Raw genomic sequence first — 23,509 nt, forward strand, 5'->3', positions numbered from 1 at the left:
ACTGGGTATGAATGTTCTTCCTTTCTTTTCTTCCCTTCCTTGTTTTCTTGACTTCCAGCCCCAACTGAGTCCTCATATCCTTTCTGAAGTTTTCTCTGATTTCTGCAGGCAAAGACCCACCTTCCCCTGGTTTCCCACCCCACAACATCATCTTCCATAATTTAAAAAAAAGTTTTAAAAAACATTTTTGGCCATGACGTGTGCCGCATGGGATCTTAGTTCCCCAACCAGGGATAGAACCCTTGCCCCCTACATTGGAAGTGCAGGGTCTTAGCCACTGGATTGCCAGAGAAGCCCCCTGTCTTTCATAATATATGTGTTTCCCATGAGCTCTGCATGTGTCTGATCAGGAGCTGTCCAACAGGTGTTGCTTGAGTGCAAGATTCTCTCTCTAGGCCTTGGTGTCCCCGGCTAAAGTCAGTGGGTCTTGTCTCAGGAGTCAGTGAGATGGTGCCTGGAGAGGATTTGGAGAACCAACAACCTGGTATTCAAAGAGTAGCAATTACTGTATTTATCTGTTGCTATCTGAGCATCGCTTTAGATCTTTGTGTACTTCTGCTGTTACCAGCTCATATTTAAGCTCCTGTCTTAATCACTCCTAAGGTGACGGTGTTTACAGGAATTCCAGCTGAGAAAAACTGTCCCACCCAAACTCTGCCTTTGCAACAACTCAAAACTGTACTTTGGAAACCATTACAAGAGTGCATGAGGCTGTTAACAAGTCCTTCCAGCTCTGTGGTTTGGGGACAGCCAAAAAGAAAACAAAAGTTTTAAGAAGCTTTCCTGGTAGGAAACCCTGGTCACTGATTCTTGGTGTTACATTCTGTAGCAGAAAAATACCAAAATCTCTGAAGGGAGACATATTTCTCATCTTGAAAACAGGGCTGGAGGCCTGAGATTTCTCTGCTTGGTGACGTGTAATCGCAGGAACATTTCCAGATTTTATTACATAATGGTTAGTGGATTATGTAACAGTCATGTGACAGTGATCAGGCACCTCTACTTTCTAAAAGCCAGCAACATGAACCATCTACCTACTTCTTTCTATTTTTTAGCGTATTTTTTTTAATCACAAAAGCACTGTATGAATTCTAATGACATAGGCATGTGTAGAACAAAAAGTGAAAAAGAAAAGCAAGCCTATGACCCACCAATTTGATTTCTTGGAATCTACCAGAGAAAAAGCAGAAGTATACAAAAAGACCTGTTGCATTATTGTTTGTAATGCAAAAACAAAACCCAGAAACATTCTAAATGCCCATCTGGTGTAGCCATACTAATGACTACTATCTATCACTTTAAAAGGATGATGTAACCCTACATAACTTTGCAAGATATATTTTGGAAGGAAAAAAGAGAGCAATACCCTGAAATGGGAAACACAACATCAACCAATACTATATATTTTCTAAGGGTGCGTATGTATGAAGCCAGCTGGGGACAATAATGCAAACAGAGATCATGTTTTTCAAATCAGTCTACAAATACAAATTATATGTTTTTAATTAATATCTTTCTGCTAGAAGTCAGTTAACTCTCTGAGGACAAAACTACTATGTCTGTTTTGCTTACAATTATATTACTGCTCCATGCCATGCCACACTACGCTGCACCCATCAGAGAGTTCAACAGCAGTTGTTTTTAACCGAAATTTTCATCTAATGCCTACAATGTGCCAGGACTGATGTTAGATTTAAAGACAGAGACAGACCCAAGAAAGACAGATACAGTGCTTGCCCTCAAAGAGTGTACAGTCTTCTTACCAGAAATAGAAGATTAATAAGTTTGGAGTAGGCTGAACTACGGAGAAGGCAATGGCACCCCACTCCAGCAGTCTTGCCTGGAAAATCCCATGAACAGAGGAGCCTGGTAGGCTGCGGTCCATGGGGTCGCACAGGGTTGGACACGACTGAAGTGACTTACCAGCAGCAGGCTGAACTAAAAACCAATGGCTCAGGAGAGAAGGTGATGAATGTTGTGAGAAGGACAAAGAGCTTAGAGAATGGAGAAGTGACATCTGAGACGGCACTCTGGGGACAGCCCCAAGGAGGAGGTGGCATTTGCATGGGCTTTGGATGTGTAAGGGTATCCAGCTTTCCTTCCAGCTGGAGGGAAGAAAGCAGTCAAAAGTGAGGACTGGAAACTGAAACTCCGCTGCCTACAAGTATATACAGTGGGTGTAACTAGCTACTAGAGTACTATCATCTCATACTATGTAGTGCCAGAAATTAGTAGAACTGTAATACAACCTAGTACCTGGCCTGCAGTAAGCATGCAATAAATACTTCAGTGAGAAAACAAATGTTGTTGAACCCCTACCATCTGCCAGCTGATTATTGCTAATTTCCCAGCTGATGATGATCAGATATTCAGGTTTCTGAAGAGAAGCTAGAGGTCCAGCTTTCTAAGTGAAATTTCTCAATTATAAACACTGTGTGTAAACATACTTCTAGGGACTTCCCTGGTGGTCCAGTAGTTAAGAATAGAATCTGCCTGCCAACTCAGGGAACACAGGTTCGATCCCTGGCATGGGAGGATTCCACATAGCACAGGGTCCCTGAGCCCATGCGCCACAACTACTGGAGCCTGCACGCCCTCGGGCCTCTGCTCCACAACAAGAGAAACCACCGCAAGCAGAAGCTTGAGCATCGCCATTAGAGAGCAGCCCCCGCTCGCCGCAAGTAGCCCACACGCAATGAAGACCCAGCGCAGTCAAAAATAGTTACATGTATTTAGAAAAAAACATATATATATATATATATATATATACTTCCTAGTTCTGCCAACAAAGGGAGCCTATGAGAAATGACACCACTGTAAAAAAGGAAAAAAAAAAAAAAAAAAGAATTCCCTGGAGTTTGAGTGGTTAGGACTCCGTGCTTCCACCACAGGAGCAGAGGTTTGATCCCTGGTCGGGGAACTAAGATCCCGCACGCCATGTGGTGCAGCCAAAAAGAAATCAAACAACAACAAAGTGGAAACAACCCAAGTGAGAGTGAGCGATAGTCACTAAGTGTGTCCGACTCTTTGCGACCCCATGGATTGTAGCCCGCCAGGCTCCTCTGTCCATGGAACTCTCCAGGCAAGAACACTGGAGTGGGTAGCCATTTCCTTCTCCAGGGGATCTTCCCGACCCAAGGATCGAACCTGGTTTCCCACATTGCAGGCAGATTCTTTACCGTCTAAGCCACCAGGGAGGCCCCAACTGTCTATCAATTTATGAGTGGATATACAAAATGTATTTCCACACAATGGAATGTTATTCAGCCATTAAAAAGGAATGAAGTTCTGAAGAATGCTACACCATGAATTAACCTTGAAAGCACTGTGCTAAGTGAAGGAAGCGAGTCACCAAAGGACAAACATTGTGTGATTTCACTTACCAGAAATGCCTATTGTAGGCAAATTCAAAGAGACAGAAAGTAGATTAGACATTCCCGGGGGCAACCATAATATCCATTTTTTAGTTTTAGTCATTATCAGATCTTTCTGGATTAACCTTGTTTGTACCTCATTGCATGGCTTGATATAATACAAATTGCAAAATGCTGTGCAAAAGCAATGAGCTGGTGGAGTGACTGATGAACAAAAATATTCTGGAAGTAGCCTTTTTATGTGGTCATCCTCCTGGGTCTTTCCTTTTTAGAGCTGAATCGTTCACTGCCCAAATTCCACCACCTCTCAGGATACCTGACACATAGAAGTTATTGGTTAAATAGACATTTACATGCCAGTGTCACTCATGTTAAAAGTCCTGGCAATCCAAGACTGTGTTCTTTTGTTTTTTTCCCAGTATTTTTTTCCTTTTTGGTTTTTGCTTCCATCCTAAGTTGTTGCTGTTCAGTTGCTCAGTCATGTCTGACTCTCTCCGACCCCATGGACTGCGGTATGTCAGAGTTCCCTGTCTTTCACTATCTCCTGGAGTTTGCTCAAATACATGTCCATTGAGTTGGTGATATCATCTAACCATCTCATCCTCTGTCGTCTCCTTCTCCTCCCACCTTCAATCTTTCCCAGCATCAGGGTCTTTTTCACTGAGTCAGTTCTTCACATCAGGTGGCCAAAGTATTGGAGCTTCAGCTTCAGCATCAGTCCTTCCAGTGAATATTCAGGGTCAATTTCCTTTAGGATTGACTGGTTTGATCTCCTTGCAGTCCAAGGGACTCTCAAGAGTCTTCTCCAGCACCACAGTTCAAGAGCATCAGTTCTTTGGTGCTCAGCCTTCTTTATGGTTAAACTCTTACATCCGTACATGACTACTGGAAACACTATAGTTTTGACTAGACACACGTTTGTAGCAAAGTAATGTCTCTGCTTTTTAATACTCTATCTAGGTTTGTCATAGCTTTTCTTCCAAGGAGCAAGCATCTTTTAATTTCATGGCTGCAGTCACCGTCCACAGTGACTTTGGAGTCCAAGAAAATAAAGTCTGCCACCGTTTCCATTCCCCCCCCCCCCCCATCTATTTGCCATGAGTAAGCTACAAAGGATAGGGGCAGTCGATATTTTAAGCCACCGGGAAGATTTAGAACAAGCAAGCCTTGTTCCTCCTAGTTGGGCCAGGTGCGGTGAGCCTGTGAGATACTCGTTCGCCCCCTAGTGGTGCAGGTGGGAATTCCTACGGCTCTCTGTTAACAATTTGGCAATCTTGAACTGCTTACGTTGAGATGAAATTATCTACCCATAGATTAATAAATGTAGAAATGCATAATGGTGTTAAGTTCTACCTACTTCAGATAAGCATAGTAATAAATACATTTTACGTGTGACCTGAAGTTGAGAGATAAGACTCTGAGGGTTACTTGATTTGCGGGCTAGGAACCACCTGTACTAGATTCTCAGCTGGCTCAGTGGTAAAGAAGCCGCCTGCCAATGAAGGAGACACTAGCGACACGGGTTTGATCCCTGGGTCAGGAAGATCCGCTGGAGTAGGAAAATGACAACACGCTCTAGTATTCTTGCCTGGAAAATCCCACAGACAGAGGAGCCTGGTGGACTACAGTCCATGGGGTCCCAAAGAACAGGACACAACTGAGCAACAACAACAGAAGCACTGACTGGGGCGAGGCTGTGGGGTATAAAGTAGGTTAATGGTTCGCAAAGTGGAGCCCCGACCAGCAGCAGCTGCACCACCTGGGGAGAGCGTTAGAAATGCAGGTCCTTGGGCCACGCTGAATTCGAAACGCTGGAAACTTATTTTCAGAATCCCCCCCAGGTGACTCTGATGCATACAAGAGTCTGAGAGCGACTGGCACTCCTTTTTGGTAGTTTGTTCCTTTTTAACATTTTTAGCCTCACCCGGCGGCATATGGACCTTAGTTCCCCTTGGTCCTGCTGCATTGGAAGTTTAGCCACTGGATTGCCGGGGAAAATCCTGATTCCTGTGTTCCATCTGTGTTAAAAGGTGATTTAATACCTCTGTGCATCGATTTGCATGATTGTAAAATGCAAATTGGCTTCCCAGATAGCTCAGTGGTAAAGAATTCGCCTGCTGAGGCAGGAGACACAGGAGACACTGGTTCTATGCCTGGGTCAGGAAGATTCCCTGAAGGAGGAAATGGCAACCCACTCCAGTATTCTTGCCTGGGAAATCCCATGGAGAGAGGAGCCTGGTGGGCTGCAGTCCCTGGGATCTCAGAGTTGGATGAGACTAAGCACACAGAAAAATGCAAATAGTAGAACCTGTCATAGCTTGCTGTGCAGATTCATGTAAAGTGCTTAGAAAAATAAGCACCCCAAAGTTCACCATTAATATACTATTATTTCAATCCTGTCCTCTTCTTTCTCATTGTAGTTCAGTCACTGAGTCGTGTCCGACTTTCTGTGACCCCATGGACTGCAGACAGACCAGGCTTCCCTGTCCTTCACTACCTCCCCGAGCTTCCTCAAATTAATGTCCATCAAGTTGGTGATGCCATCCAACCATCTCATCCTCTGTCGCCCCATTTCCTCCTGCCTTCAACGTTTCCCAGCATCAGGGTCTTTTCTTCGCATCAGATAGCCAAAGTATTGGAGCTTCAGCTTCAGCATCAGTCCTTCAAGTGAATATTCAGGGTCAATTTCCTTTAGGATAGACTGGCTGGACCTCCTTGCAGTCCAAGGGACCCTCAAGAGTCTTCTTCAGCACCACAGTTTGAAAGCATCAATACTTTGGCACTCAGCCTTCTTTATGGTCCAACTCTCACATCCATACATGACTACTGGAAAAACCATAGCTTTTACTATACTGACCTTTGTCAGCAAAATAATGTCTCTGCTTTTTAATACTCTGTCTAGGTTTGTAATAGCTTTTCTTCCAAGGAGTAAGCATCTTTTAAGTTCATGGCTGCAGTCACTGTCCTCAGTGATCTTGGAGCCCAGGAAAATAAGATCTGTCACTGTTTCCATTTTTCCCCTTTTTGCCATGAAGTGATGGGACCAGATGCCATGATTTTCATTTTTTGAATGTGGAGTTTTAAGCCAGCTTTTTCACTCTCCTCTTTCACCTTCATCAGGAGATTCTTTAGTTCCTTTTTGCTTTCTGCCATTAGGGTGGTATCATCTGCACATCTGAGGTTATTGATATTTCTCCCGGCAGTCTTGATTCCAGCTTGAGCTTCATCCAGCCCAGCATTTCACATGATGTACTCTGTATATGTAAAATAAGCAAAGTGACAATATGCAGCCTTGACGTACTCCTTTCCCGGTTTTGAACCAGCCCGTTGTTCCACGTCCAGCTCTAACTGCAGGTTTCTCAAGAGGTGAGTCAGGGATGGACGAGTTTGTGGAAAGTTCATTTCAAGAGCTCAGGCTGGAGGCGCTCAGTGGATCTGAAGCCCGAGTCTGGGACTCCCTGCCCTCACCACCCTCCCTGCCCACAGCACAGGGTCTGGCGGCAGTTACAAGGCCAAAACAAAAGCTTATAAATACCTACAACACACCTCTGCCCCTACAGAAGCACCCCCATTCCTGGAGAGGAGACAGAGCACTTTTGGGCTGGGGAGATGTCAGATGCACAGTGCCTGGCATAGGAACAAGAAAAAAAATGGGAAAATGAAAGCACTGGCTCTCCTGGGCTGCTGCCCACACACCCAGTTACTGGCTAGTGAAAAGATGGCCCGTATGGCTAGTTAAAAATAATCCTCCTGCTGCCAGCAGGTCAAGAGAGTCAATCCAGAGGACTGGGAATGGGCCAAAGGAGGTGCAAATGTGCATTCAGTTAACCTGGTTTAGCAAACTGATTCATTTGTCTTGTGCAGACTCTTCACTGTGAGGCCTCTGTGGCCTTACAGGGTAGAGTTTAATTGATCATTGACTTTCCTGGTTAAGAAAACCGCACAGACCTGTTAGCAGAGCCTGCCTTAAAAAAAAAAAATGCAGCTTTTGTTATAACGGGCTGTATGTGAGAGCCAATTCAGTGCAGTGGGAAGTAAAGAAAGATGAGATTCAAAACATCTGGGTTCTAGGCCTGCTTCTTTCAAGATTGAGGTTTAGTCTATCTCTTCAAACCCCAGGCTCCCCATCTTCTACAGAGCTGGAGTTGGACCCCCTAGCCAGGAGGCATGTGAAGACAATATTAAATAATTTTATTACTTCTGCTTTCACTAGGAAGCCTCAATGTGGTGATAGCCTGTCTTCAACACCTCTTTAATCATGCTTAAATCTCCCTTTTCTGTGTCAACAGTATCCGGCACGAATTCATAAAAGTATAGTGTTTCTATTTTATTTGTTCCCGTGCCTTGTGGAAAGAAGTGGTGTTGATTTTCTATTTGTAGATTGGGGGTGATATCAAATCTCCCTGTAAAATTTGTTTGCTGAAACCCGACTGAAGAGAAAGATTAAGGAACAGTGCATGAATAAATATTAAGTAATCGCAACAACCATTTAAATTTTGGGCAAAAGTGGCTGAAGCACAAACCCTCCTCCACTCATACCAGTCTCTGGATCCGGGTCTGCATTTTCCCCTAGCGTCCGAGGGCCCGGGAGGCGTGGCCCGCCCTCTAGCCCCGCCCCCAGCCCGGCACACGTTCCATAAGCCACGCCCCGAGCGCCCCTCGCCGCTCTCGCTCCGCCCCTCGGCCTCCTCTTCGGCCGCTGAGGCGCGGCGCTCCGCGGCGGCAAGATGGCGGCGCAGGCGCAGGCCCAGGCCCGTGATGGTGGTGCGCAGCTAGCAGGACCCACGGCAGAGGCCGACCCCCTGGGCCGCTTCACGTGTCCCGTGTGCCTGGAGGTGTACGAGAAGCCGGTGCAGGTGCCCTGCGGACACATGTAAGTGGCGGGTTGGGGCTCGGTCGGGGTGGTGGTGGGGAGGGGGATTCTTCTGACTGGGAGGAAAATGGAGCTGAGGAGTGAGGCCCCAGCAGGAAGGGTCCCCGGGCGGGGGCGGGAGCGGGAGGCCTGGCCTCGAGGCGCGTCTCCGCGGGGCTCCCTGGGGCCCGTGGACGTCGGCGGGGCGCTCTTCTCTTCCGCCCCGCTTCCTCCCTAGCGTCCGACTCTTCCGTTGAGCGCCCGCTGTGTCCCGGCCCCCCTCGCACGCGTGATGGCGGAGTGGCACCCTGCTGGGGGGTTGGTGGAACCCGAGGCCCGCCGGGTCCCCGTGAGTATAGGCTGCCCGTGGCCCCTCGGTTAGGCTGTGTTCTGTGCCCGGCTCTGCCCGGCAGTTCCGATGTGCTCGGAAGTTGGAGAAACGGTCGACTGGACCGAAAGGACAAAAGGGGAGTCCTGAAGTAGACCTGACCCGTCTGCCCTTCACGGGAAAGGGGTCGGGAGCTGGCAGGTAGCAGTTGTCAGCGTTGCCACGGGCGTACGAGGTTTGTTGCGCTGTGTTTGAAATTCAGAGCCTCCATACTGCTTAGAGACTGCTTATGAGGACGAAAAGAGCTTTTGTGAGAATGTCCAGTGACAGGCTCTGGGGTGGGCTTTGAGAATGGGCCAAATTTGAATGGAAGCCTTGCTCCATCAGACCCGCAAAACGGCTGAGTGGAAAGAAGTGTAGAAAGTGTGGCTGCCCGCCTCTTGCTGCTGGGGGTTGGATTTTGCCCTGTGGCCTCCCCCAGCGCTTCTCACCGTGGGCATCGCTTGGGGTTGGTGTTGGGGCCCCTCCGTTGGGTGGGAGGCACAGCAGGCACCTGCTGGGCGTTCTTGTTCCTGAAGCAGTCCTGCAGGGGGAGGGACGTGGCAGCCATTTTGCAGGTGAGGGCACCGAGGCTCCCTCAGGGCCGGCTCACCATTGTCTGCTCTCCGCTGATGGACTGCGGGTGTCTGCCTGCCCAGGGCTCATCAGCCACCCGGATGCTTTTTTGCTCCTACAAGGACACCAAACTCTTTCTAGCTTCAGGCTCTTCCTGCTTGCAGTTCGATTAGCCTGGAAGTCTTCTTGCCCCTTCAGCCCCTCCCCCGTCACCGCCCCAGATCCTTTCCAGACTTCAAGGCCCAGTTCTGGTAACCTCCCTTGTCACTCTCCCTATTTCAGTTACCTCCCTGCTTCTCTTCGGAGGACTCCTCCTCGTGCCTTTCAGAGCGCAAAACTTAGGGCTCTTGAGGGCAGTGTTTTGCACCTCTTTCTGTCCCAAGTGCCCAATGTAGTGTCTGAGCAACTATCTTCCAATCTTATATTCAACTAGCTAAAAATACTTGTATACACACTATGTGCCAGATTGGGGAACATCCTAAGAAACAAGGTGATTCTGCCCTCAGAGTTAACAGTCCACTAAGTTGATGATAAATAAACACTAGGCGTGTTCAGACCCTTGTCAGTCAAACTCATTGTCCACTGAGAAAGTATTACAGAGATAAAGCCTGTGTGAGTGCGGACGGGGGGAGTGATCAGGTGAAGGCCTCATTAACTAAGAAACTGGTGAAAGCACACTTTGTGAGAGTTGAAGTGGCCCCTAGATAGCTTTCAAGTTGAATCCTCTTTTCTGTGAATCGGCCCTCTTTAGGTTTACCTAATTTGGGATTACTTCAGTGGATTTAATTTACATTTAACACTATAAAGAGACTTGACCCAGCACAGTTTACCAACTAAAGAGCAGTGAAATTTGAGGTTTCCTTGAGCCAGGTGGACCTTTCCAAAGTCAGAGGTCAAGGGGCAGTACTGATACTCAAACCTTGGCTCTTATCTATACTCACCATACTAGCTCCACGTGTACATCAGTTCGATGCTGATTGAAAACAGATGGTGGGATCTCTGTGAGGGCCCCCACATCTCCCTTAGCTCCCACTGAGTGCTTTTTGCTCTGCCTGGTTGATTTTTGCTACCTTTTGTGTGTGAAAACAGCATCACTGCAGCTCCAGCTGCATGGGGCATTGAGTTCTTATAAAACTTTATTTCAGGCCCTGAATTTACATCCCTCTCCACGTTAGTGGAGTATAGCTGGAGACTGGCAGGTGGTTGGGTGCCCAAGAGAAGGACTTGTCTAGGAGCATTATAACAGGAAGGGTGGGGCATCTAGAAGGCTGAAAAAGGCCCATCAGTAGGAAATGGAAACTGAAAGCCAGACCAACATTGTTTACTTGCTAAGTCATGTCCGACTCTGCGACCATATAGACTGTACCCCTCCACGCTCCTCTGTGCATTGGATTCTCCAGGCAAGAATACTGGAGTGACTTGCCATTTCCTTCTCTAGGTGATCTTCCCAACCCAGGAATCGAGCCTGTGTCTCCTGGATTGGCAGGCAGATTCTTTACCACAGAGCCACCAGGGACGTCTGTCCAAGATACAGGGGCCATTTAAAAGCAAGCTTGTTTGTTAGGCATGACAGGCAGAGTGGCTTGTGAACATTGATCTCTGAGTCACAGCTAAAACCGCATTAACATCTAGCTAAATGACAAAAAGGTAGAAAACTTTTAGAGACAGTAAAAAAAATATATATATACAGATTACCTTTGATTATATATCCAGAGTTCTTCCTGGCAGATTTTGTTATCTTGCCTTAGATCTCTGAGGTTGCAAGTGCAGCTGGGCTACTTTCATGCCTCGTTATTCCTTCTTTCTCTGTACCTTATCTCAGTATTACCACCTGTCTAGGCTTCAGATGTACAGAAAGTTGGTCATCTTTAACTTCTTTTCTTTTCCAAATTCAGTAAATTTGGAAAGTCCTCCTGAATCCACCCCTGAATCATTTCCTGAATTCTTTATTGCCTCAGTCAGGCCCTCATGATCTCTTGCCTTCGGCCATCTATTTGGTTTCTTTTCTTATCTAAAAAAAAAAAAAAAACCTGACAACTCTATTGTCCATGCTAATCCCAGAGTTATGTTTCTAAAACTTGATTTTGGTTTGGTTGATACCTCACTTTAAGTACCTGGGGCTTATGAGGCAGAGTGGTAAATATGCATGATGCATGTAAGGAAATAGAAGTCCAGGGGCCTGAAATATTCTTCCCCTCCTCTACCGCTGAACTCTTCTAAGGCTCTTTCATGTATGCTGTCTGAAGTCTAACCACTACTGTCTTTCTCCGGTTACAGCTGGCTGCTCTTGACTTTGTGTTTCCATAGTGCTTTGCATTCACCTCTGTTGATGGCTGCTCCTGCTTTATGGTGCATTTCATATGTGCTAGACACTGTCCTAAGAGTCCACTATACATAATCCATCCTCCCTAAATTCTAGAGGTAGGTACTGCAGTCTCCACAGAAGAGAAACTGAAGTTTGGGAAACCCCAGCAAGATCCCTCAGTGGCCAGGACTAAGGACTGAAGACTGTGCCATAGCACCTTCTGCCATGTGTCATGATAGTTTGCGTTTATTTTTGCTGTTGGACCTGTGTGTTCTTTGCAAGGAACACTGCCCACCTCCCCGATCCTACCGCCACCGTTTTTCTTGCCCAGAAGGACTGAATCAAGAGCAGAGAGCGAGTAGTTTTTAATTCATTATCCATTGATGTCATTTTGAAAAGTTTATCCATTTTTGTTGTTTTGTCTCCACGATGCATGACGCAGGTTCTCTGTATGTCTTGTTCTAGCTTTTGCTCTGCATGCCTGCAGGAATGTCTGAAGCCGAAGAAGCCTGTCTGTGGGGTGTGTCGCAGCACTCTGGCACCTGGCGTCCGAGCTGTGGAGCTCGAGCGGCAGATTGAGAGCACAGAGACTTCTTGCCATGGCTGCCGTAAAAATGTATGTGGAAGTGAAACGGAAGAGTCAGTGTCTTTCTGTAAGATGGGTAAAACATAGAGCTGTTGCCACCTTGTTTCTGAACTTAGAGCGTGACTAAGTGACTAACAGCACATGTGCATGCTGGCTGTCTGTGGCCATGGCCGTGCTGTTGCATTTTAGTAAGCTGATTGGTTGTGTGGTTTGGTTTTTTTCTTTTAAAGAGTTGGTTTAGCATATTACATAGCTTAGCTTTGAAAGCCATAGAAATCAGTTATCCCAATTTTTTTTCTGTAACAGACCCATTTTTCCCAAAGCAGCATACACAAATTTAATTAGAATATGACAGTGATATTTCTCCATTTTTTAAAATATAAAATGAAGTCAGTGCCTCAAAGTTACCTGCTGCAGTGAGTTTGAGGGGAAATTTTGTGATGTATTTTACTACAGACGTAAAACTTGTTCAGCTTTTGGCACTTGGCAAATAGGAATTGTAGTACAAAGGTCAGTAAGAAGACATTTGATAATAGCGATGTCCAGTATTTGAAATGCATCCATGTTCTTTTTTTGTATGACCATATTAGAGTCAAGAATGTTTATTTTAAAATAATTATAACTGCACAGGAGAAATACTATTTTATTTTCCAAAGAGATATATGCAGAATTATTGGGTTTTAAATAATTGTGATTTCATTAATTCCAGACAGCACAAATATATAAATTAATGTAGGCTTGTTCTCCACTCCGGAGATTACCTCTTTAAAAATACTTCAATTTAGAAGGCTGCAAAACATTTTTCTGCTCTCTGACAAACACAGGTGTGGGTTTTATACAAACATAGATGTAGGATTTTTACAAAATAGGATCCTACTATAATATATATTTCTACAGCTTCTTTACACTTTTGAAAAATTTTTTTCACCTCCTGACTTATCAGACATCCTTGCATGTCAGTTTCATTACTTTAACACTTTAGTGTGAGCAGCCATAGACTGGATGTCCCTTTACCGTTTTCTCCTTTCAGAGTGATTTAGCACTAGGAGTACACAGTGGCTGTAGTTCTGAATAGAGCTATTTCCCATCCCCTTTAACTGGGAGCTCTTTGGCAGCTTGAAGTCAAGTTCTTTAGCTGGAGATAAGACAGACAGAAGCATCATGGTAAGCAAGAGTGCAAGTACTGAAACATATTTTTCCTTACAGTTTCTTTTGATTTAGAAACTTAAGATACTGAAGTAAAATTTCTTGTTACTTCATCTTACTTTTAAAAGAATTTCCTGTATGCTTTTGACTTTCATTGTAAAGATTAGTGGTTATATTCTATTTCCAAGTGTATTCTACCTCCAGAAATGTTTATCTTCCTTCTACCTCATTTTTCATTCCTTAATTTTTTTTTCTCTTTTTAGAACACCTATGATGAAACACTCTACTCTGGGCTTTCTTTTGTCTTTCTGTGTTGCAAAGACTAGATTTTATTAATGAAGTAGAATTCAGAATCTGATTATTATTATTTTTTTTTTGGTAAGAAGTTCATTTATCACAATCTGGTGACAGAATATTATTGTTTAACTAGGATTACTGGCCTTTATCCCTTTTATGTAAATCATCACTTTTCTCTGCTGCACTTATAATGGAATATGGTTCTTGGCATGCTGAAAGGAGACTAGTTTAAGTGTTGGGGTAGAAAACTTTAGACACTTCACTGGGTTTAGAGTGTCTCTGTGAGCAGAGAGCATATCATGAATAAAACAAACCTCTCCGAGGGTGCTTTTCGAGTGGAGGCAGATATCCTGGTTTGCTCAAGTAAAACATCAGCCTTGATACTAATAGAAACCCTGCAAAAAAAAGTCAGAGTTTCAGTCCCTTCAGTGGAGCCAGGAGTCTCGTGAGGTTCTTTGCCTCGCCAGGGCAGTATAGGTCTAGTTTACGTCTTGCCTTTGCTTTGGGACTATGTTGGATTGGGTACAAGATCCCAGCTAACTTGTGGGCTCCGATTCTTCCCGCCTAAGTTCTTCCTGTCCAAGATCCGGGCACATGTGGCTACCTGTTCCAAATACCAGAATTACATCATGGAAGGTGTGAAGGCCACCACCAAGGACGCGTCTCTTCAGCCAAGGTAAATGGTTCTATCACTCTCTTCGGTGGATGTCTTTCTTCATGAGTTTTGGAAAGCAGAGGTGTAATTGTTAGGCTGGTGTAAGTTTTTGTTTTGGGGTGGTTATGGAGGGCTCCCATGTTCACTTTAAATGCGGGCTAGACTGTTACTTTCAAAACATGTGACCTGACTCAGAGGATCACCAGAATCCCCGTCCTGACACATCGAGTGAACTTTGCTCCTTGGGGAGGGGACAGTGGTTGAGATTGTGTGGGAAGGTACTCACAGAGAAGTTTCTTCTTTTTTCCTGCCTTTCATCTTCCAGAAGTGTCCCAAACCGTTACACTTTTCCTTGTCCTTACTGTCCTGAGAAGAATTTTGATCAAGAAGGACTTGTGGAACACTGCAAGTTATCCCATAGCACGGACACCAAATCTGTGGTAAGAGAAAACTTGAGTTGTTTTGTTTTGTGGGTTTTGTTTAAATTTTTATGGGGGAAAAAGTCAAACTTTACAAAAAGTTACAGGATTAGTTAATGAACTCTAATGTACCCTTCAGGTGGACTCACAGATTAAATTTTTACCATATTCGCTTAACCATACTCTGTATACATATTTTGTGCTAGCATTTGAGAGTAGGTTACAGATACCATGACCCTTTGCCCCTAAATACTTTAGCACGTATCTCCTAGGAAGAAGTATATCTTCTTAGAAAACCACATTTTTTGTGTGTTTTAATTTTCACACTCAGGAATCGTCATACTGATACAAGCTAATACCTTATCTGCAATTCATGTTTAAATTTTAACAGTAGAAATGTCCTTCAAGGCAATTTTCCCCAGCCCACAGATCCTGGATCTGTGTTATATTTGAATGTTGAGTCTCTTTAGTCCTCAGTTTTTCTTTCTTTCATGACCTTGACATTTTCTAAAGAGGGTGGGCCACCTGTTCTGTAGCTTGTCCTTCAGTTTGGGTTTGTCTGTTTCTTCATGATTACATGATTACATACTCTATCCTCTTCGTACACATCACGGAAGTCAAGTGACGTCCATTGCTCCCATTGTTGGTAATGTTAATTTGGATCTCCTGGTGTCTGCCAAGTGTCTACATAAAGTTGCTGTTTTCCATTTGAATAGCTTCTTCATAGTTGTGGAGAAAGAGGATTTAGATGGAAGTATTAGGAAAGTGCTTATCAGTCTTTGACATTTAATTTAAATATCTAGGCTGACATGTGGTTTTCTTAAAAAAAAAGAAAAGTTCAAATTCGGTCCATCTCAGCAGTGTTACCCTACCCTCTTAATATAATTGCCAGACGGGGTCTTAATACAACTGTCTCTCTAGTTTCATTTCTATTTTCCCATTTATTTTACGCCCCAAAGCCAAGTTTTCGGCTGCTGCTTCAAGATGTTTTAGTTACAGTTCTTAATAACTAATTACTGATTCAAAGAGCAAATGAGCTTAGACACAGATACACAGCCACCACCACCTGCCCCCACTACCCATTTTCCATTTTAAAGTTAGCCAGGTAAACTCAACTATGTTGCTAATTATGAAAACTAAAACGGAAAAAAAAACTAAAACGGATGTTAAATCAAATGACAGAGATACTTTCATTCATTTCCTGCCACCATCTTCCCTGCACTCATTTCTGGAAGCCCACAAATGCTACCCACGCTAAGTGGATGAAGCTGGTTAATGCAAAACCAGTACTGGAACCCAGTATCCTGGCACTTAAACCAGTTCTATCTTCACGGCATCAGAGGCACCTCTGTGGGCTACCCAGTGGCTTCTGAGTAGTGCTCACTGTGTGTGTGGAAAGTACAAAATTGTGTCACCCAGGCACATTTCTAGCTTTCGATCGGAAGTATGACTCATGCATGTCCTCCTTTCTTGTCCCCCCTTTGATGCCAGTGACGGCGCATTCTGCACACTGTAACCGACGTCTCTGACATCGATTTCACATCAGTACACGTGGATCGGATTCTTTTTTAATGAGCTGCCAGTTTTCCATTACTGGTCTGTACCATGATTTAACTGGTCCTTTATTGACAAATGTCAGGACTGGATATTAATTTAAGGACTCAAAATTTAAATACTGGATATTAATTGCTGCTAAAAAATGGTTGATTGATGGGTGAGATAATAAGTAATATTGTATTTGTAAAGGGAAACACATTTTTAGGACTGTTCTGCAAGAGTTATGGGTGAATTGTATCTTATTTTTAAATGCTTCATTTATTGCTGAAGTAAGTGTGCTACACTTAAATCTAGGTGTTGGGGATAAGGAATAGTTTATTAAATTATTATTTCCTATAGTTCTGAAGTTTTTCATGGTGCATTTGAAAAGATTGCCATGGATTTTGACTCACCTTTGCCTGTATTTTTGTATGTCTGTGAAGTAAAGTCTTAAACTGCCGCCAGTTGAGCCAACTATGCTCCTTTCTCCGGGGCCTGGCGTACAGTGACCGCAGACAGCATCCTCCTTGGTAGTGTGTGCAGCCTGTTGCTTGGATGGGTTGCCCTAAGGGACCTTGAGATGGGCTTTTCCCATGGACATTCCTGTCTGGCCTCATGCTGTTCCCAGTCTAGGCTCCAGACAGGTATGCAGGGTGCCTTTGGAAAGCCCCAAGGCACAGTGGCCAGAGCCCATATTGGCCAAGTCATTATGTCCATCAACACCAAGCTGCTGAACAAGAAGCATGTGATTGAAGCCCTTTTCAAGGCCAAGTTCAAGTTCCCCTGGCCACCAGAAGATCCATATCTTCAAGAAGCAGGGATTTGCTAAGTTTAATGCCGATGAATTTGAAAACCTGGGGACTGAAAAGTGGGCCCATCCCAGATGGCTCTAGGGTCAGCTTCATCCCTAATCATGGCCCCCTGGACAAGGCCTTGTCCCTTCCTCAGTCAAGGCCATCAGTAAGTTCTACTTCCTGACCAAAAAAAAAAAATTAGTAAAGTCTTAGATACGTATTAATTTGGTCAAAGGTTGAGTATATTCATAATCTTGATAGGTATTGCTAAACTGCTCTGCAGTATCTGATACTACAGCTCAATTTTCTCTCCTTTTCGCCCGTCTTTGGCTTCCTGAAATCCCTCTGATTACTTCATCTCTTTAAAGCCCTTGCACCTCCCCATTCTGCCCTCCTTCTGCAGAACTCATTAAGGGTCAGTGTTTGAGCCCTTCCCTTCGGACGTCTCCTCCTCAGACTCTGGTCCCGACCGTACTCTGCTCCTCAGCACCAGCTCTTCACTGGAGGAGTCGCCCATCATGTCACATGCTTCTCGTGTCAGCCCCCTTTGTCACCATATCGTCCTTGCAAAGTAAATGGTGACATGCCATTTCCAGTCCAGACCACTTATGTCTGGTTCTCCCCCTTCCCACTCCTCTCTGCCTCTCTCCAGGAATTTTCCATCCTAGCCACACTGATTGGCTGTTTGCCACGTACTGTTTGTCTTTCCAGTACCTCTGACTCTTCAAAGCCAGAGTCAGCCTCTTGTGTGAAGGCTTTTCACCCTGAGCCCCTTCATCTGAACATTTACTTTATAAAAATAGCGTGTAAAAAAAAAAAAAAAAAATACAAAACAAAAAATAGCATGTAAGACCATGTTACTTCTTGGGACGTTGCTCACCTGTCATTTCCTTGGTTTTCTTGGTGCTTTTATTACCATTTTGCCCACTGGGTTGGAAGGCTCCATCTGGGCCCCTCATGGTCTGACACGCTGACACCCTGTTCTCTACTTAGTAGGGGTTTAGAAACGGATGGGATCATGGCTTAAGCCTTTCCCCACCACCCACACCCTGCCCTGCGTGTTTGTCAGCAGGAGACTGATGATGTCTTCTGGGAAGTGAATGTGCCCTTGAGGGTGTGACAGGTGCTGGGCCAGGAGTCAGGAAAGCTGTCCTGGAAGAAAGGTGACCGGACACAGTCCACAGAGGGCTGATGTCTGCTCAGGTGCCAAGTGCCTAAACCAGTCCCTAACACTGTGCTGCTTTGCCGGAAGGTGTGTCCCATATGTGCCTCGATGCCCTGGGGAGACCCCAACTACCGCAGCGCCAACTTCATCGAGCACCTGCAGCGCCGGCACCAGTTCTCCTACGACACCTTCGTGGTGAGTCTGCGGCCCGGGCTCTGATTCCTAACCACCACCCGCCCGCCCCACCCGGCGGGCCGCACAGCTCCCTCCCTCCATCCTCTGACCTGAGAACTGCAGGCCCCCGGCGGGGGGGGGGGGGTTTGTCACTGACGTGATGGGCTCCCTGGGATGACAGCTCTGTGGCATTTAAGGAAATAGCCACTTCCTTACATTTGTATCCACTTTCTTCATATGTGGCTTCTAGCTATGTTACAGAACCTGGTTTGGGATCCTTAAGCTCAGAAGCCCATGGGTCCAGGCAAGTCATGGAAGTGATTCTCCTAGGGAGTTACAAGCTGGACAGTGTATATGACTCATAATGCTGCCAGCAACTCCAGCTGATTGGGGCAGAGCCCGGCACTGTGTTGCCAGGTTCCTTCCTGCCCCAATACCAAGAAGCTGGAAATGCAGAATTTCATGTGAAGTGTCCCACATTTATTTCTTAAAGTCCTTCAGGTCAAATCAAACACACTGGGGCTTCCCTGGTGGTCCAGTGGCTAAGACTCCATGCTCCCAATGCAGGGGGCCTGGGTTTGGTCCCTGTTCAGGGAACTAGATCCCAAATGCTGCAACTGAATACTCCCCTGTGTGCCATAATGAAGACCCGGTGCAGCCAAATAATTTAATTAAAAAAAAAAACAAAAAAAACTAGCCAAACATGGTCATCAAGTTTATATCCTTTCCCAGGAGCTGAGTGGTTTTGAAGGGCACACTGTTGTCTTGGCATTATGGTGACAGAAATCTAGCTAGTTGTCTCAAGTAAACCTTTTATTTACATATATAGGTGTCAGGTTAGGATTTGAGAATAGCATTCAGTCTCAATGGCTGTGTTTCAGGACCTAAGACGGAAAGCATGACTCTTTCCTGAGTTGTCATAAAGAGTAATTTATTCTTGTCCTAATAAAGTATCTGAAATTCAGACCTCAAAATTAGCATCTTTTTGTTAAAGGTGAATACAGTTGCCAAGTCAAGCCCAAGTAGGTAGCTTTGCCTCCTTGAGTCAAAGAGGCTGTTTGCACCCTGGGCACTCTAGCCCTGAGCACCTGGTCTGTGCCAGGCTTCACGCAGGTGCTCGCCGGTCCTCGCTGCCCGCCCGTCTGAGGGAGCCATGGGCATATTCCTGGTCAGAGTGAGGCAGCCGAGGCCCGGAAGTAAAGCAGTTGCCCGGAGTCAGGCAGCCGGCATCGCAGACCGTGCAGCTGGGCCCTGGCCCTTCTCCAGAGCTCTGCTTAGATGGCCCTGCTTCTCCGACCCAAGTGAGTCCTCTCAGCTGCAACAGTTGCTGAGTGTCTGTGTTGTCCGCAGGATTACGACGTGGATGAGGAAGACATGATAAACCAGGTGCTGCAGCGCTCCATCATCGACCAGTGAGCAGGCCCGCCCAGGCTGTGTTCCCCAGCCTCGGCTACGTGTGTGAAACGTGACTCGCCCTCCTGAGTGTGCAGCAGACCTGGCGTGGGCCTGGTGTTCGGGCAGGGTCACTCCGCACGGGGAACGGGCCCCCTGGTCGGGCCCTCCTTCCTTTGGGCTGTGCTCACCTGTGTCGCCTGTCTGGTCTTATGTTGCTCCTCAGCCGCTCGGCGGAGCCTCTGTCTCCTCTCCAGAAGGGAACCCAGCTTACCCGCCCCCCCGGTCCTCCCGTCCTGTGTCGATCTCTCAGGTCCTCCGAGCCAACCAGGACCTTTCCTGGGTCATGAATAGCACAAATGAGACGAGCGTCTCTCTCCTTGTCGAGGGGTCTGTGAGCTCTGGCAATAATGTGTCTCGTGGGTGATGGAGCTGCTCCCGTGCAGTGCGAGTTCCTGTTGGTCGTTGGCAGCAGCTGCCAGAAGCTGGAGTTACCTCATGGGAAACATTTCACAAGTCCCGTTGGAGTGAATGTTCTGAGCTTAACGTGGTCTGATGCTGGAAGTTTTGATGAGTGCTGTTTTCCTACCATTCCTGCACACCCTTAGGAATAACTGGTTCAACCTTAAATGCCTGCATGGTGCCTTTTTAGGGTAAGGTGTAACCACATATTTTTAGTGAAAAGAAGCATTTCTGACTTAGGAAACTTAAACTCCATTTATTACTAAACGAGGAGAAGGGTCAACTTAAGTGAGGTGGGAGGGCCACAGCTTTGGGTTCTGATTTTTTTCAAACTAATAAGTTATTTTCCAATGACTTGTTCATGTTTGCCTCTCTATTTGGGAACCTGCTTACATTCTTGTCCTCGAAGCACAAGAGGAGTCCTCAGATGAGTAAGAAGTTCTGGGGCCCCAGTGGGTACTAGTTCTTTCATCTTTTATTTGGCAACTTAGATTAACCTGAGGGTTGCTTTCCTATCACACACTTTTTCCTTATAAAACTGGTTTCAACACGTCAATCAGTGTGCGAAGACCTACCTTCTGAGGCGGAGGGGTTAGGGGAAGTCCGGCCTCCCCACCTGCTGTCTCTGTGACGAGACCCGCAGGTCAGGAGGTACAGCACACCTCCTGGGAGCAGTTGGTCATGGAAACTGTCTGCCAGAAACTTGCTTTGCTAACAGCTCAAGAAGCTTGAAGTTCACCTTGTTTCACCAGTGTTAATAAATAAGGCCATGGGCTGTCTCATCTGGAGGAGCAGAGCCTCTGGTAGACCAGAAGGTCCTGTATTTAGGTTCAGTTTTCCCTGTTAGACCTCCTGTCTGAATAGGGATATTTTTGCTGGTCAGTGGCTGAAGTTGCAGGTGACCCAGGGCTCTGGGCCTGGACACTGCTACTGGGGGCCTCATCCTCACTGCCACTGAGATCACGTGTGCTCAGGAACCAGCAGGGACGCGGTCCTGTGGGGGCAAAGTAACTTTCTCTAATGTGCTGTCGCTCGGGAGGGCCCAGGCGTTGTTACAGCTTCTTCACTGTAATTTCTGGAGAAAGTTTGCTCTGACCCTCCTGAAATGAGATCATCTCAGCCTAAGTTTAGAGGGAAATTTAACAAAACCTTCATTTGAGAGAACCTGATGGTGGTCTCACAATGGTACCAAGAAACGGATTTCATTGTATTAAGTGCACTTCATGTATTTCTAATAAGATGACTTTCCAGAAAGTGACATTTGTTATGTTCTGGCTTTTAAAGTGAAATATAAATAAATTTTCATGATTTATCCAGCTGGTACCCTGTAATGCCTGTTGTTACTAACCTCAGTTTGCTGAAGCCTGGGCTTGGGGAGCTTCTGGAAGACTGTTGTGCTTTTTAAGGGGAAATTCTTGTCTGTCACGGGTGAGTCCCGTCTGGCTCTGATGTCAGCTCTGACCCTTCACCAGCTGGCCTTACCGGGCCTGCCTTCTCTGGAGAACAGACCCACCTTCCTGCCACCCCTGTCCCCACCGTCCTCCACCACAGACACACGTTTGGGAGCTCCAGTGAGGCAAGAAGTGACCCTGTTAAATGAAACGAGACTTCAGATGCCTTAGTGACAGCCCTAAGACGTCGCAGTAGTGGGTTCCCCATGCGAAGCTCTGAGGTCATGGGCCTATTTTGGTTCTGCACTCTGCCTGTGGCTGTGGGACATCTGGAAAGTACTTCCCCTTCTGAGTTACATAGATTTATGTAGGCTCCTTCTACATGTGTGGCTTCGCTGGTGGCTCAGTTAAAGAAGGGGCCTGCAGTGCAGGAGACCTGGGTTCCTTCCCTGGGTCGGGAGGATCCCCTGGAGGAGGCATGGCAACCCACTCCAGTATTCTTGCCTGGAGAATCCTATGGATGAGGAGCCTGGTGAGCTATGGTCCGTGGGGTTGCAAAGAGTCGGACACAACTGAGTGACTAACACTTCCACACCTGTGGAAGTCTGGGAGCTCTACTGAATGTACATTATCAGAATAAATGTTCTGAACATCTATTTGCCTGGAAGCTCACACCTCATTAAATTATCATTTGTGCTATTACTTGTTTTAATGGCTGTCTCCCACATGAAGCTCTAGACGGCAAGGGCCAGACCTGCGTGGTGCGCCACTGTCCTCCATGCTTGGCTCCAAGTAGACTCCATAAATATTCCCAGAATTTAAAGGGAGCCCTTTTACAATGGTACTCCCTTTTCTGTGGTGACTCCAGCTCAGAATTTGGGTGGTAAAAAGAGCCTAAAAGAAGCTGGTGGGGACCTGCCCTGCCCACGCCCTCGATGTCATCCTTGGATGCTCTCAGGGTCCACAGTACCTGCTGAATATCCCATGTGAGGGCTCGGCTGGACGTCATGAGAACAGGAATAACGGCAGTGGTAATCCTCATCCCGGGTTCCTGACATCCCTCAAGTAATTTTTATTTAATCCTCCCTCCTTTAGCTCCCGAAAGGTGACCCAAACCAGGCATTCAGGATACTCCAGAAAAGTCAATCTCATTGAATCCTCTTCCAGCGCTGCAGGAGGGGTGCTGATAGCATTCCCATTACACAGATGATGGAGTAGAGGCTGGGAAGGGTGAGTAATTGGCAGTCCGTGGTGCAGCACAGCGGCTTCTCCGGTGGCTCGGGTAAAGAATGCGCCTGCCAGTGCAGGAGACTCAGGTTCCGTCCCTGAGTCGGGAAGATCCCCTGGAAGAGGAAATGGCTCCCGACTCCAGCACTTTGCTGGGATAATCCCATGGTCGGAGGAGCCTGGTGGGCCACAGTCCATGGGGTTGCAGGAGAGTCTGACTTAGCAACTGAAGGGCAGCAGCAGTGCCGCTGCTGTTTTCCTCCTCACTCCTGAGACCGTGCAGTGCTCGGCCTCACCCCAGCAGCTCAGCTCAGTTCAGTCGCTCAGGCCTCCCTGTCCATCACCAACTCCCGGAGTTTACTCATACTCATGCCCATCGAGTCAGTGATGCCATCCAGTCATCTCATCCTCTGTCGTCCCCTTCTCCTCCTGCCCCCAATCCCTCCCAGCATCAGGGTCTTTTCCAATGAGTCAGCTCTTCCCATAAAGTGGGCAAAGTACTGGGGTTTCAGCTTCAGCATCAGTCCTTCCAATGAACACCCAGGACTGATCTGCTTTAGGATGGACTGATTGGATCTCCTTGCAGTCCAAGGGACTCTCAAGAGTCTTCTCCAACATCACAATTCAAAAGCATCAATTTTTCGGTGCTCAGCTTTCTTCACAGTCCAACTCTCACATCCATACATGACCACTGGAAAAACCATAGCCTTGACCAGACGGACCTTTGTTGGCAAAGTAATGTCTCTGCTTTTTAATATGCTGTCTAGGTTGGTCATAGCTTTCCTTCCAAG

At 46.3% G+C, this 23,509-nt stretch overlaps 1 protein-coding gene and 1 non-coding gene across 2 annotated transcripts; both read left to right on the top strand.

Annotated features, from left to right (window-relative positions):
* The first annotated feature begins 8,053 nt into the window (after positions 1-8,053).
* On the top strand, positions 8,054-21,416 carry RNF114 (ring finger protein 114). The gene is made up of 6 exons (XM_043478842.1): positions 8,054-8,247; positions 11,940-12,090; positions 14,073-14,179; positions 14,484-14,598; positions 18,160-18,267; positions 19,597-21,416. The coding sequence occupies exons 1-6, from the start codon at positions 8,102-8,104 to the stop codon at positions 19,660-19,662; spliced, it is 693 nt and encodes a 230-aa protein (XP_043334777.1). The 5' UTR covers positions 8,054-8,101; the 3' UTR covers positions 19,663-21,416.
* LOC122449044 lies at positions 16,569-16,699 on the top strand. The gene has a single exon (XR_006271862.1). It is a non-coding gene; the product is annotated as a small nucleolar RNA SNORA70 (small nucleolar RNA).
* Positions 21,417-23,509: the final 2,093 nt, after the last annotated feature.

The sequence above is a fragment of the Cervus canadensis genome, chromosome 10 (assembly GCF_019320065.1).
Source record: "Cervus canadensis isolate Bull #8, Minnesota chromosome 10, ASM1932006v1, whole genome shotgun sequence".
In the NCBI taxonomy this organism is placed as follows: Eukaryota; Metazoa; Chordata; class Mammalia; order Artiodactyla; family Cervidae; genus Cervus; species Cervus canadensis.

What these genes read in the sequence shown, in the direction of transcription:
- RNF114 (XM_043478842.1), top strand. Translation starts at nt 8,102, where the DNA reads ATGGCGGCGCAGGCGCAGGCCCAGGCCCGTGATGGTGGTGCGCAGCTA. An exon ending in GACGCGTCTCTTCAGCCAAG is followed by an intron (nt 14,180 to 14,483) that starts GTAAATGGTTCT and finishes TTCATCTTCCAG; the next exon opens with AAGTGTCCCAAACCGTTACA. An exon ending in TCTCCTACGACACCTTCGTG is followed by an intron (nt 18,268 to 19,596) that starts GTGAGTCTGCGG and finishes TGTTGTCCGCAG; the next exon opens with GATTACGACGTGGATGAGGA.